The sequence below is a fragment of the Lithobates pipiens genome, unplaced genomic scaffold (assembly GCF_037356315.1).
Source record: "Lithobates pipiens isolate NorthernLeopardFrog02 unplaced genomic scaffold, aLitPip1_a1.2 Scaffold_18, whole genome shotgun sequence".
Taxonomy (NCBI): Eukaryota; Metazoa; Chordata; class Amphibia; order Anura; family Ranidae; genus Lithobates; species Lithobates pipiens.
Genome location: NW_027507758.1, coordinates 132,684,062 through 132,698,853, shown reverse-complemented (window position 1 = coordinate 132,698,853; position 14,792 = coordinate 132,684,062). Strand labels below are relative to the sequence as shown.

At 38.0% G+C, this 14,792-nt stretch overlaps 1 protein-coding gene across 1 annotated transcript in view; it reads right to left on the bottom strand.

Annotated features, from left to right (window-relative positions):
• KIF26B (kinesin family member 26B) overlaps positions 1-14,792 on the bottom strand; it is a 524,156-nt gene that overhangs the window by 71,739 nt on the left and 437,625 nt on the right. The window contains exons 7-8 of the mRNA XM_077486139.1: positions 6,700-6,793; positions 2,610-2,872 (exon numbers count right to left, since the gene is read on the bottom strand). Of these exons, the coding sequence (XP_077342265.1) occupies positions 2,610-2,872; positions 6,700-6,793 (357 nt within the window). The remainder of the gene's footprint in view (positions 1-2,609; positions 2,873-6,699; positions 6,794-14,792) is intronic.

Genomic DNA, 14,792 nt, shown 5'->3' with positions numbered 1-14,792 from the left:
TCTAGAAGAGGAAGATTGGGGCTACTTTGTGCAAAACCATTGCACAGAGCAGGTAAGTATAATATATATATATATATATATATCAATTTTTTTTTTAACACTTCCCTACTTGCCCATTGTCATATGATGTCCGCAGATAGGATCTCCCATCCTGGGCGGGCGTCATATGATGTCCTCGGCTTCCTGGCAGTATAGGGGGTGCACACATGCCCCACATCACCGAGGAGCCAATGCGCATGCCTGGTGGCCCCCCGATGTCCGATGGACACTCGCAATCACTCGTTACAGAGCAGGACCATGGATCTGTGTGTGGAAACACACAGATCCACGTCCTGTCAGAAGAGAGGAGAGACAGATCGTGTGTTCCTAGTATATAGGAACACCGATTAGTCTCCTCCGCTAGTCAGTCCCCTCCCCCTACAATTAGAATCACTACCTAGGTAAAACGTTTAACCGCTTGATCGCCCCCTAATGTTAACTCCTTCCCTGCCAGTGACATTTATACAGTAAGCAGTGCATTTATATAGCACTGATCGCTGTATAAATGTGAATGGTCCAAAAATAGTGTCAAAAGTGTCCAATATGTCCGCCACAATGTCAAAGTCACGATAAAAATTGCAGATCACCGCCATTACTAGTAAAAAAAATAATAATAATAAAAATGCCATAAGTCTATCCCCTATTTTGTAGGCGCTATAACTTTTGCGCAAACCAATTAATATACGCCTATTGCGATTTTTCTTTTACCAAAAATATGTAGAAGACTACACATCTTTCCTTTTCATTTTTCTTCTCTCAATTCCTTCTTTCTACCCCTTTTATATATTCTTCTTTAGCAGATCTTCCCTACCTATTTACTTCCAAATCTTTCCTTTGGAAAAGAAAATTATCCTACATAACTTTATCACCAAATCATTATTCTAGTCAATCAATATTTTTTTTATTAAAGGATCTCTAAATCCAAGAGTAAAAATGAATATACTGCAGCTTAAAAGTCCTTAGATGTAGTGGCTGCATGTAATTGCTTTTTTTAGGTTAAGAACATTTTCAGCAAAAAATACCTTTTGATCTTGCCAAAAATTCAATGTCCTTGTGACTTTTTGTGAACTGAATTGAATGTTATCTTTATTCTGTAAACTTCTAAGCTCCCCACTACCCAATGTACTGGAGTGGAACAAAGGCAGACATTTTTAGAGTCCAGACTAGTGACACCCATGGTGCAATCCATAGACACAGTGGAGTGAGTGAGTGTAGCTACCCAGGGAAATGCAAAGTGTTATTTGCAGAATTACCAGGTTAAAAAGCCTGACAAACAACAAATGCCTCATATCCAAGGTTTGGTAAGCTGCAATATATTACATTTTAGATTTTAGGTTTAGATACCTTTAAGTATAGGGACTGATTACTCACTGATGCCAGTAGCATCTATCATGTCTTTACTTAACATTTATAGACTTTGTTTTTGAAATATACACTGCTGTGACTTTTATTTTTTTTCTTGCTTGACTTTATGCAGTCACAGACACCTAAGTCCACCTTCCTTCACCATAAAAATGCTGTGCTAAATGTCATGCATGAAGGCTAGTTTTGCTATAGTTCACAAGACATCACCCTCTTGACATTGGTTACAATAAAAAGGCCATTGCATTTTAAGTAAAACTCACACAATGGCTTCCTCTGTTATTGGCCAGCATTAGGTCTATTTTTTATTGCCCTCAGCATTTTTTTCTGCAACATCTTTTTGAAGTTCAAACAAGGGTGGTTTGCCCATAAGTCCCTGTAGGATATTGTGCATGATTCTGACTCTCTTAATTGCTTACTATTATTAAATGATTTAACACAATTATAATTCAACATATTAAAAAATATATAATTAATTTCCATGACAGGTGATCTCTCAATAGATATGAAACCCCAGATAATTGATAATGTAGCAGAAAAACTCAAATCAAAATGAACTGTGCTATATTTTACAATGTGCTGCATTAGACAATTCTTTGTGCTAGACTACTTTTACAGTTCCAATTTCATACTTGAAGACAACAGCATTATTATCCGAGTGAATAATACAACACCATAAAGTAGGTCCTATTCATTCTGTGGCATACAGAATTTCAGACAACACATTAATTTATTGCTCTGTATGTTCAATATTTAGCTATTTGCATGTATGATCTTCAAATTCAAGAATTAAATTAGAGACAAACAAATGCGTCCTGTCCACAAAGTATAATAAGAAAAATGTATGCAGGGAAGTGGGGGGGCAATGCTTAAAAGTTCTTTTACTATGTAGCCTTTTCTTTTAAGTTAGCTAATAAAGGGTGTCATGTAAACTTCAAACTTTCTGCAGTGGCTTACACAGTACAAGACACTACTACTACTATGCACCCTGAAGAGGTATAACTTTTTGACTCCCAGTTTTCATGACATGTCTGTAAATGAGATTCCTTATCAACCCAAGTAACCTCTTCCTTTGCTACTGCCAGAACACTTTATCTAGTCAAAGAAAGGTATACATGGTCACCCTGCAGTGAAGGTGGTGATGGATGATGTGTACAGCTAGAAATCCGGTTGGTATAAGTATGTTATTAAGGGAAGGTGCTGCTTACCTGCATTCCACATATTGGGTCCTCACACAGGTAGACCCCTGGTGACTGACCATCTTGTAGACTTCCTGTAGCCACTTCTGACAGCAGGTCCCTCAGGTTTTCTTCCTTTCCCCACACTTCCACAGCTGATACTCTGACTGAGAACCGAGCTCCAGTCTTTTCTTTCCGTTCATTAATCAGCTTAAAGAGCCAGGAAATAGCGCAAGGGATGATGCCAAGATTCTGCATGGAATCATCTTTGCCAATCATAGTATATGACTTCCCTTCAAAGAACCAGGTACAAACAGAAAACCATATGAGTGTGAGAGCATCAGTTTACACAACTTACATTATTATTGAAAATTAAAACCATTTTTAAAATGCACAAAGATGGCATCATTCTAAAGCTACCATTCTTATCCTTTCACAATACGTTTTATTGAAAAAGAATAAAACAAAAATAAGAACAGTACATAATATAGTAGGTTACAGAAAATGTAAAGAACACTATAGATTGAAGAGTGGTCGCTATTCAATTAGACTTAAGTATGGGCGAAACACAGTGATACATATAATATTTCAAGAGAATTACCATAGCATCAAATGATAACATCTGTGGGCGAAATGTGGTAGTTAGGTCAGTTTGGTTTCCAGATACATAAATGACCAAAGAATATTTATTCATTTTAGTTTCAGAGTCTGTTATATAACTTGGGTGGTCAGGAATAAACCGATAATAATAAGGGGTTCCAAAGGCTTTTAACCTTCCGTAATTGGAGGTGATTGGGAGTTTAGGACTCTAAAGGGTTCTGAGGAGATGAAGTTGAGCCAAGGTTTCCACCTCCTGTGGAACTGTGCAATGTTTTCTCTTTTAATTGCGATAGTTTCTTCCATTTCATAGATGTAGCTGATTTTTGTCAGCCAATCTCTGATAGATGGAATGTTGCGAGAGTTCCAATGGAGGGGAACCAGGCTTTTCACTGCGTTTAGCAGATGTCTGATGAGAGTACCATGCTTATCCTATGGCTGCACAACCTAGGGTGTCACTGATCCAGAACATGTATGCCGTTTAAGACTTCTGACTTCATTAAAGTGGTTGTTAATCCACTGTAAAGACTTTATATAATCCTCCTTGTCTCCTAAGGATAGGTGCTGCTGTGTCTGTGTTTTATTTAAAAAAATGACAATTATACCTAATTTCAGAGCGCCTATCAGCATTCATGTGACCCGCTGGATCTCTCCTCTCCCCATCTAACAGATGTAGTGGGCAGGGATGAGATTCCCCCGCTGACGACAGCCAGGAGGGGAGGAGGAGGGAGGTCGAGTCACGTGGAGAGTCGATTGGCACCCTAAAATGAGGTATAATCATCCTTTTTTTTAATAAAACACAGACAAAGGAGCACCTATCCTTAGGAGACAAGGAGGATTATATAAAGTATGAAATGTTATTTCAGCAGCAGGAGGGTTCGCGTCATGACACAGGAGCCAACAAGCAGGGAGGGGGGAGAGGAGGACAGGAGAGCTGTGGATGATGGAGGCATGTAAACTGACCACAGTGCCAGAGCTCAGCAGCCATAATACACCGTAGTCCGCTTACAAAGGGGAGGGCAGAAACTGGCAGGATCAACAGGGTATTTCAGGTGTTACAGGGGGCCAAATTTCACAGCATAAGCACTGTGCTATATAAAATGCTTTAAGGGAACAGGATCCAATGTCTTTTTAGGTTAACAAACACTTTAACTGCACCTATTCAGGGACTATGTAGTTAAGCCATAGGATAAGTATCTCAACCAGGGATGAATCAAATACAAACAAATTTTTACAAAAGTCAAAGGTTAGCCTACACTGATATTGGCTCCATTGTACACGAATGTCTGTGGATGAGGCATAAGTCTGTAAACTTCATAAATATTATATATATATATATATATATATATATATATATATATATATATATATATATAGTAAATTATAAGTCATTTTACTTTTCACTGGCACTTTTTCTTTTATACTAAGAATTTATCATTGAGCTTGCATATGATCAAAATTGTGTGCACATGAACACATTTTGCTAGTTGAAACAAACTTCAAAAGAATATAATAAAACAACAAAAAACAAATAAAAAGCAATGTTAAAACAGGATTTCACACCGGCACAACATCCAAGTATTCATTTGACTTTTAATCAATTATAGCTGAATGTGTTATTATAGGAACTCTATGAACACATCAAACCTTTGAAAGCAAGACGTTGTATTTTGGAATCAGGTTTTTCAAGTGAAGTAAACATAATTGAACTTTTGCAGTAGGGTATCCTAACAGTAGCAAGCACCAATCTTTATAACTATTAAACGCTAATTAATGTTTATTTAATGAATAACAATTATTTAATGTTTCCCCCCTCCATGTTTCTTTATGCTACATTTATCAATGAGAAGACATGAAAAAGCTAAAGAGAGAAGGGGGAGGGAATGTTTTTTTTAAAGCTGCAAGTTTATATTCACAGTTCCTTAAATTTGCAACTACTATATGTTTTAGACATGTCTTTTAATGGTATGTTTGTAGAAAAATAAAAATTATCGTATTTTTAGATCAATGGATCTGTGATTCATGGGTACCTCAATAGTAGGCTAATGCAAACATGTTTTTCCCCTTCCCTCTTTTGTTGTCTTCCTGCCCTCTCATTGATATACATCTAGGATGTGGTACATTAATAAATTATACCCCACACCAATGAATATTTATTATACTGATTAATTTGTCTTGCATGTAGAAAAGTACTTTAACATAGGGTGACACTATGAAAGTACAAATAATAAAGTGCCATCGTCCCGAAAATAGTTTAACTGAACATTGAAATACTACACAGAATGGACTTTGTAGGCACCCAAGTAAAAGATCTACAAAATATTAGTAGTATTTTCTTATTTTATTAAAAAATGGATATATAAAAAAACTGAGGTACAGTTATTACAATAACATGTAAAATAGAATAAATGATTAGTATACCCTGTAAATATAGAGAATGACATCACATAATAACTAATGTAGCCACACTCATGACAATGAGCCAGATAGGTTCTTCAAACACTGCCTGATGTAAATATCCAATAAGTTGTGTGTCCAAATCTAGAACCAGGTACATCAATTTTTTTTCAGAAGCTCGACATGTTACGCGTGGATTACGCTTCCTCGGGAGCAGCAATTTTCATAATGATAAGAGGCTAATAACGCACAGTAAGTGCCACGCAGCCTGAGCAATTGCACAGGATTTTCAGCATGAAAGTAGGCAGTAACATAACCTCAAAGAACAAAGAAAGCTGGACTTCAAAAAAGCTTTCGTAGTAAAAATATCCATCAGGATAGGTAGTTTGTCCTGTCAATATATTATAGGCAGGCAGGGAAAAATAAAAGACCCATCCAGAGGTGAAGTGCCTTATCAACAGATATCAGCTTCCCAGCACAGCATTAAGCCATAGTAGTCCGGGTGAAATTGGCAACTGCCGGTTTAAAAAACGAAAATTTTTTAGTCCGCATTGGCGTCTCATACAGTGCAGTTGCCGATTTCACCTGGACTACTATGGCTTAATGCCATGATGTAATGCTGATATCTGTTGAAAAGGCACTTCACCTCTGGATGGGTCTTTTATTTTTCCCTGGCTGCCTATAATATAAATTGCTGCTCCTGAGGAAGCGTAATCCACGCGTAACACGTCGAGCTTTTTAAAAAAATTTGATATACCCGGATCTAGATTTGGACACACAACTTATTGGATATTTACCTCAGGCAGTGTTCTAAGAACCTATCTGGCTCATTGTCATGAGTGTGGTTACATTAGTTATTATATGATGTCATTCTCTATATGTACAGGGTATACTAATAATTAATTCTATTTTACATGTTATTGTAATAACTGTACCTCAGTTTTTTTATATATCCATTTTTTAATAAAATAAGAAAATACTACTAATATTTTTCTAGATCTTTTACTTGGGTGCCTACAAAGTCCATTCCGTGTAGTATTTCAATCTTCAATGTTACTGATTATTGCTCATCTGTAAAGGAACATATTTAAATTATGCTTAAAGATACAATGTAATCAACACTAACCAAGCTTTGAATGACCAAAACAGAACACACATCCATCGGCTCCATTCACTACAGACTGGATGACTTCAGCCACTGTTCCGGCACACACCTCAGCCTGCATTAAGACAAGTTTAATAAAGACATGTAAGCAGAAGAATTGCATATTACCCTAAAAATGTCAGAATTTCTCATTTTTATCTCATACTTCTCCTTCATGAGTATTCAAAATGTTTAAATTACTTTACATGTGTCATTATATATTCCCATAGCAGTTAGAATTAAAATGCCCTATTCTTCAACCACACAAATTCTGGAGTGCTGACATTGTGGCTCATTATTTAACTTTAACGCTGTTCAGTTTTCAGACCAATTTGCAAGTTTTTTCTTTATCTTGACACAGAAAGTCTTTCCTTGGACAATTTTTAATAAGCGTGCAGTATGCATCCGGTTTTAGGATGTTAAGCAAGCTGACCCTTGACTTCATTAGTAGTGAATACATTGAGTTTTATTCATATACATTAACACTAGGTGAACAGTGATTTTCCCTCTGAAATCTCATACATAACCTCAATAAGGGTTCACTCTCTATAAATACTAGACACAGGCACTAATACATACCATGAGTAGACAACCAGTAAGAACAAAATTTGGCATTGTAAAGATCCTTTGCTAAGCGTTTTCTTATTTTGTGTAACAAGATAAAACTATTATATACTGTATGTAACTTCAAATTTCCATGAGCAAATGTGGAATCATTGTGGAAAATGGCATAACAATTAGAATTTTTAGCTACAATACCATTGCAAAGTCTGTGAAATTCGCTCTGTCTAATTGAATTCTGTCCCAACTACCAAAATTTACTAAGTTAATACGGAGCTTCAGATATATATTTTTTTCTCTTTTGGATAGGATAGGGAAGGTTTAGAACCTCTGTCAGATTTTTACTGATATCTATATCCCTGATGGGAGAATATTACTTAGCAGTGGAAACTTAATAGAGACTCAAATCCTTCACAGCCAAAACTTTCATTGGGGTTTCACTTTACCTGTCTAAAGTAGTTTGCTATATTTTTTATTTTTTGTGCAAGCTTACAGTGAGGGGAAAAAGTATTTGATCCCCTGCTGATTTTGTATGTTTGCCTACTGACAAAGAAATGATTAGGCTATAATGTAAATGGTAGTTTTATTTTAACACTGAGAGACAGAATGACAACAAAAATATCCAGAAAAACACATTTCAAAAAAGTTATAAATTGATTTACATTTTAATGAGTGAAACAAGTATTTGATTAACTATCAATCAGCAAGATTTCTGGCTCCCAGGTGTCTTCTATACAGGTAACAAACTGAGAATAGGAGCACTCTCTTAAAGGGATCAGATTCCAATCTCTCTGCCATGGTCAAGACCAAAGAGCTGTCCAAGGATGTCAGGGACAAGATTGTAGACCTGCACAAGGCTGGAATTGGCTACAAGACCATCGCCAAGCAGCTTGGTGAAAGGTTGACAACAGTTGGTGCGATTATTCGCAAATTGAAGAAACACCAAATTACCGTCAATCTCCTTCGGTCTGGGGCTCCATGCAAGATCTCACCTTGTGGAGCTTCAATGATCAATAAGGAATCAGCTCAGAATTACACAGGAGAATCGTGTCAATGATCTCAAGGCAGCTGGGACCATAGTCACCAAGAAAACAATTGTCAAAACACTACTGCATGAAGGACTGAAATCCTGCAGTGCCCGCAAGGTCCCCCTGCTCAAGAAAGCACTTGTACAGGTCCGTCTAAAGTTTTTTTTTTATATTCTTTATTTTATTATTTAATACAGTTATACAAATGTCTATCCTTTAAAACAATACATCTTAAACAGTTGTATTTAATATTACATTTGACATAACTTTCCTTTCCCCCTCACCCTCCCCCCCTTGTCCCAAAAAAAAATAAAAAAAATCACATCTACCCCACCCCTTCTCTCACACCCCTCCCTCTCTGTCCACGTTACCCTCTAGCATTGAAAAATATCTCTCCATTTTCAAAAATGCAAGCCATTGTTGCCATAACCTTTGGTGTTTTTCCCTTGTTTCTTCTATCGTGTGTATCGACTCTTCTATGACTCTTATCCGCTCAACCCTCCTAACCCACTCTTTTATTGTCGGAACCTGCTGGGTTTTCCAGTGATGCGGGATCAGAGCCTCAGCTGCATTTAATAAATATGGGGTTAATGTTCATTTATATTGTACGGCCCCTTTCTCTGAGTCGTGGAACAAGCATACCCATGGGTGTTTTTCAATCCTTTCCCCTGTTATCAAAAATATTATTTCTATTATTTTATCCCAAAAGGGTATTATTTTAGGGCATTCCCACCACAGAAGTTTGAAAGTCCCCAGTGCCGTGCAACCCCTCCAGGAGGTAGGCGATGGCATCTTCTCTAATCCTCTGTAACCTTTGAGAGGTCATATACCACCTAGCTAATAGGACATTTTGATCGTTTGTACATCTTTTGGTAGCGAGTGGGTCATTCTAATTATTTTATTCCTATGATCATCATTTCTTAGTGGGCCTATCTCCCGTTCCCATTTTTCAAGGTAGGCAGGGTACTCATAATCTGCCTCCTGCCTTAATATTTTGTATATTTTTGATATTCTTCTCTCTAGGCTTTGCGGTGACTTCAACAATTTCTCTAGTGGTCTAAGATGTGTCATGCCTCGTAGGGGCTGTGACAAACCTTGTGCAAAGTGTAACATTTGAATATGTCTCCATCTATCTAGTGGTTTGTGCCCTCATCCCTGTGGAATTTGCCTGTAAGTGCATATACTATTCCCTTTCATCACATCGTGTAGTGTTATTTCCTCCCTATTTGCCCACCTACTAAAATACAGACGCTCCTCCTTCCCTGGTGGAAAATAATTTGTATCTAAAAGTGACATTAATGGGGAATTATAATTCCATTTGTGTCTCTTATTTATTTTATCCCAAATTTTTAATGTGTTCATTGTTAAAGTGCTCTTGCTTACTCCTAGATCTCGAAACTGAGATGGTATCCATATCATCTTACCCAAGTCCGTCCTGCTCAACATAATTTCTAACTCTGCCCAACTCTTCTCTTTCTTATTATGGAGCCAATCAATTAGTCTAGAGATCACTATTGCTTCATAGTATTTTGTAAATTCTGGCAATGCTACTCCTCCTCTAGCTTTGTCTTTCACCAGAATGCTATAAGAGATGCGAGGGCTTTTGAGAGCCCAAATAAACTTCACCACCATAGACTTTAATTTACTAAAATAGCTCTGAGGGAGGGGGACTGGTACCATTTGAAATGTATAAATTGCCATAGGCAATATGAACATTTTAATTGCGTTTATCTTACCCATCCATGTGAGTGCTTTATACCGCATGCTATTCAGATGATCTTTAATTTTATTAACCTCCCTGGCGGTAATCCCGAGTCTGGCTCGGGTTGGGATTTTACTAACAGGAGCGGTAACCCCGAGCCAGACTTGGGATCGCATCGCTGGATGCAGGGAGGATACAGGGAGTTACTTACCTTGTCCCCTGGATCCAGCGATGTCCTCCGCGCTGTGTGATCGAGCTGTCCTCCGCTCGATTCACAGTGCCGAATGCCGTCAAGCTCCGTTCCCTGCGACATTACGGCGCATGGGAGCGGAGAACGGCGGCAAATTCAAAAAAGTAAAAAGACACAAAACACACACAGCACTGTAATCTTACAGATTACAGTACTGTATTAAAAAATACACACCCCCTTTGTCCCTAGTGGTCTGTGCAGTGCCCTGCATGCACTTTTATATTATAAATACTGTTTTTTCTGCCTGAAATTTGGAGATTGTCCATAGCAACCAAAACGTGTCCCTTTTTCAGTGTTTTAGGATTTGATTACATTATTGAATAATTTTTATTATTATTTATTATATTATAAACTTTATCATACCCGGGATGTCTGCTAGACTCTGGTTTGAACAGATTTAAGAGAGTTATTCCTACGAATTACAGGACTACAATATAAAACGCCAAATTTCCATGCAAAATAATTGTACCGCTTTCAGCACCTAAAACCAGACTGTATCATAGCGCCAGGGAGGTTAAGGAGGGGTATATAGTTAGCTTTGTATAAATTGGTCGTTTGGGCTGTCAATTTTATGCCCAAATAACTCAATTCTCTTTTACACCCCTTAAACGGGAGATGGGCTGAGATTGCTCTCTGCTCTGCTTCTGGCAAATTCAGGTTCAAAATCTCTGACTTAGACATATTTGTTTTCAAATTAGATAATCGCCCATACTGCTCTAATTCTCTAAGAAATGATGGAATGGTTGTTCTAGGATTGGATATATATAATAATAAGTCATCCGCAAATGTGGACGCTTTATATTCTCTACCTCCATCCTGAATACCCTGAAGGCCCGCCTGAAGTTTGCTAATGAACATCTGAATGATTCAGAAGAGAACTGGGTGAAAGTGTTGTGGTCAGATGAGAACAAAATCGAGCTCTTTGGCATAAACTCAACTTAATGTGTTTATAGGAGGGGGAATGCTGCCTATGACCCCAAGAACACCACTCCCCAGCATCAAACATGGAGGTGGAAACATTATGCTTTGGGGGTGTTTTTCTGCTAAGGGGACAGGACAACTTCACCGCATCAAAGAGACGATAGACAGGGCCATGTACTGCCTAATCTCTAATCTCAGCCAGGGCATTGAAAAAGGGTTGTGGATGGGTATTCTAGCATGACAATGACCCAAAACACACGGCCAAGGCAACAAATTATGGCTCAAGAAGAAGCACATTACAGAATACAGAACACTTTATTAATCCCAAAGGGAAATTGTTACATTGCCCTAGCAGACCTTAATCCCATATAAAATATGTGGAGGGAGCTAAAGGTTCGAGTTACCAAACGTCAGCACCAAAACCTTGATGACTTGGAGAGGATCTACAAAGAGGAGTGCAACAAAATCCCTCGAGATGTGTGCAAACCTGGTGGCTAACTACAAGAAACGTCTGACCTCTGTAATTGCCAACAAGGGTTTTGCCACCAAGTACTAATCCATGTTTTGTGAAGGGGTCAAATACTTTGTTACTCATTAACTAGTTGCCAACCAGCCGCCGCAGTTGTACTGTGGCAGGTTGGCACGGCTGCGCGAATCACCGCCATTGTTTGTCAGCCACTTTAGGAAGCTATAGGGGGCGTGCGCCCGCAGCTCCTCTGTGCGTGGCCGCGATGTCTGCCGGCCACCCGTGATTGCTCTTCAGAGATCCAGAATGGGGATCTGTCAATGTAAACAGACAGATCCCCATTCTGACAGGGGTGTAGAGAGAGATATGATGTTCCTAGTGATCAGGAACAGCGATCTCTCTCGTCTTCTAGTCCACTGCCCTAGGAAAATGCCATAAATCTATCCCCTGTTTTGTAGATGCTATAACTTTCCTGCAAATCAATCAATATACGCTTATTGCGATTTTGTTACCAAAAATACGTAGAAGAATAAATATTCAAAATTGATGAAAGTAAAAAAATATAGTTTTTTTTTTCAAAATTGATGCAGTTTTTTTGTTTATAGGGCAAAATATCAAAACCACAGAGGTGGTCAAATACCACCAAAAGAAAGCTCTATTTGTGAGAAAAAAAGGACCTAAATTATGTTTGGGTACAACGTCGCACGACCGTGCAATTGTCAGTTAAAGCAAAGCAGTACCGTTTTTCAAAAAACGGCCTGGTCATTAAGGGGGCAAATCCTTTCGGTCCTTAAGTGGTTAAAATGCAAATCACTTTATAACTTTTTTGAAATGCGTTTTTCTGGATATTTTTGTTGTTGTTCTGTCTCTCACTGTTAAAATAAACCTACCATTAAAATGATAAACTGATAATTTCTTTGTCAGTGGGCAAACGTACAAAATCAGCAGGGGATCAAATAAATGTTTCCCTTGCTGTAACTAGTACACTTTATTACGCATTCATTTTTGTAACAGTACTGTAGTTTATAGAAAACAACATGTTTCCTACTGAGTATCAATAAGAGGTATGGTGGAACAAACATTGTTCATCGGTTAACTGATATAACAGGAAAATTCAACCCATTAGGCATCAGTAATCATCAATGTCATGTCGTTTATTTATGAGGTGAAAGTAGTGAACACTGGTGCTATCGCAACCTAGCAGTCAAGGTGTGAGAGAGGTTATTGATAATGATCCTGGTTTGTAAAAGAGAGCGAATGGTTCAATTTCTTATGCATTCAATTATGGAATTGAATGCTGTATGGAATGTGAAATCCTTTCTATGAACATCAATCTATCCATTCTTCGTACTTACGAACCAATGTATATATCTATTTGAAAAAGGGTTGGGAAAGCACATTGGGCTTTATTTACTAAAGCTGGCGAATACAAAATTAGGCTTACTTTTGCATAGAAACCAAGCAAAACCATCTAAAAATATTGACGCTTTACCGCCGATGGCTCTGATGCCCCAGTGTGAAAGGGGTCTTAGATTTAGGTCTAGGTATTTCATTCCTCAAGGTTTAGGGCTTTTAATAAAGGCATAAGAAGATATTGGGGTTCATTTACTAAAAAAAAATAGGCCAGTGGTTCTTAACTTTTTTGATTCATGGACCCCTTTAAGAATCTAATGAAAGCTAGGGACCCCTCCCCAGAAATTTTCACATAAACATAACTTTGCATGTAGTGGATATATGTACTTTATTTTATTGAACGTTTGAATAAAGTAAACAGTCTTAACAAAAAAAAACTGATTCCTTGTCATGCAAAAAATAATAGCCACTGATTACAAAAATATAATATAATTATCTTGTGCAAATGAAACAAAATGATTTTCATTCCGCTCAAATCTACTACTACGACTAGAAAATGTGAAATAGCATTTGCTATTATGTAGTGGCACATGATTGTGCAGAGAACAATGATACAAATTTAAATCGTAAACATGGGCCAACAAGTCGAGACGATTAACGGTTAGTGCTATAAGTAGTGGAAGGGTGCGTTTTCTTTGATTTCTTTTAATGGAAAACCATTGATTGGGACAAGGGAGGGGGGGGCTGTATAGGAAATGTAGATGTTATTTTTAATCTGACCCTCACGGATACCCTGAAACCCATCCATGCACCTCTTAGGGGTCCATGAACCCTATGTTAAGAACCCCTGAAATAGGCTGTTCACTTTGCAAGGAAATTTGCACTCTCCAAAGGAAAATACCCTAAGTTTAGTGAATGAGGTGAAGCTCTGCTGACTTCCATTATGTTTTTATTTACTTGCACATGATTGGGTATGCTTTGTAAAGCGAACTTTCCCCACAATCACTAAGCTAAGGAAAAATGCCTGTACAAAGATCAAATTTCCTTGCAAACTGTACAGCCTATTTTCCTTTAGTAAATCAACCCCATTAGCTTTATGTCCATGAGGAGTGCAGGCAACTGAAAGAGGTGGAACAGGAGAGGAACTGAATTCACATCTCATATTTCTGATGCATTAGAAACCAAACTGATTGTTGTTTAATCTCTCAATCAACATTAAATCGTTTTAATCCTCATGCTGCTAGCCTTAGTAAATAGATACTGTAGGAAGGTATATTATATTTACTTGTTTTCAAACGATTTTACATTTATTTAGTTGCTTCCTGGTTTCTGGTCCAGACCAAAATTATGTCAAATGTCCCAGGAGTTATCATGGGCACTTTTTCTTTCATTTGGAGGAGGCAAGCAGGAGATTCTCAGTTAAGCAAATCTCCCTGCCTGCATGCTTGATCTGGGGGGGGGGGGAAGGATTCCAGGAAGCAAATGCTAAATGAGTTATCTTCCCTTACCCCAGATAGCCGCTGCTAGAAATGCAGAGGGAATTTTTCAAAGTGATTTCTCAACACAAAAAAGCATGGATACATGAAGGGATGGAAGAGTTTGCTTTAAATATTAAAAGTAAATCAATAAGTGTTTTAAGTTTGTGGTGCATAGAAACAGTTGAGTTCCGCTTTAAAGCAGGTGCTGATCTCTATAGTCTCCTGCTGTTTCCATCTTGCGGCTAACGTGCCATCATCCACAGCACCTTCCCAGTCAAACGGATGTTCTCTTCCAGTGGCTCCTACAGCCTGATCG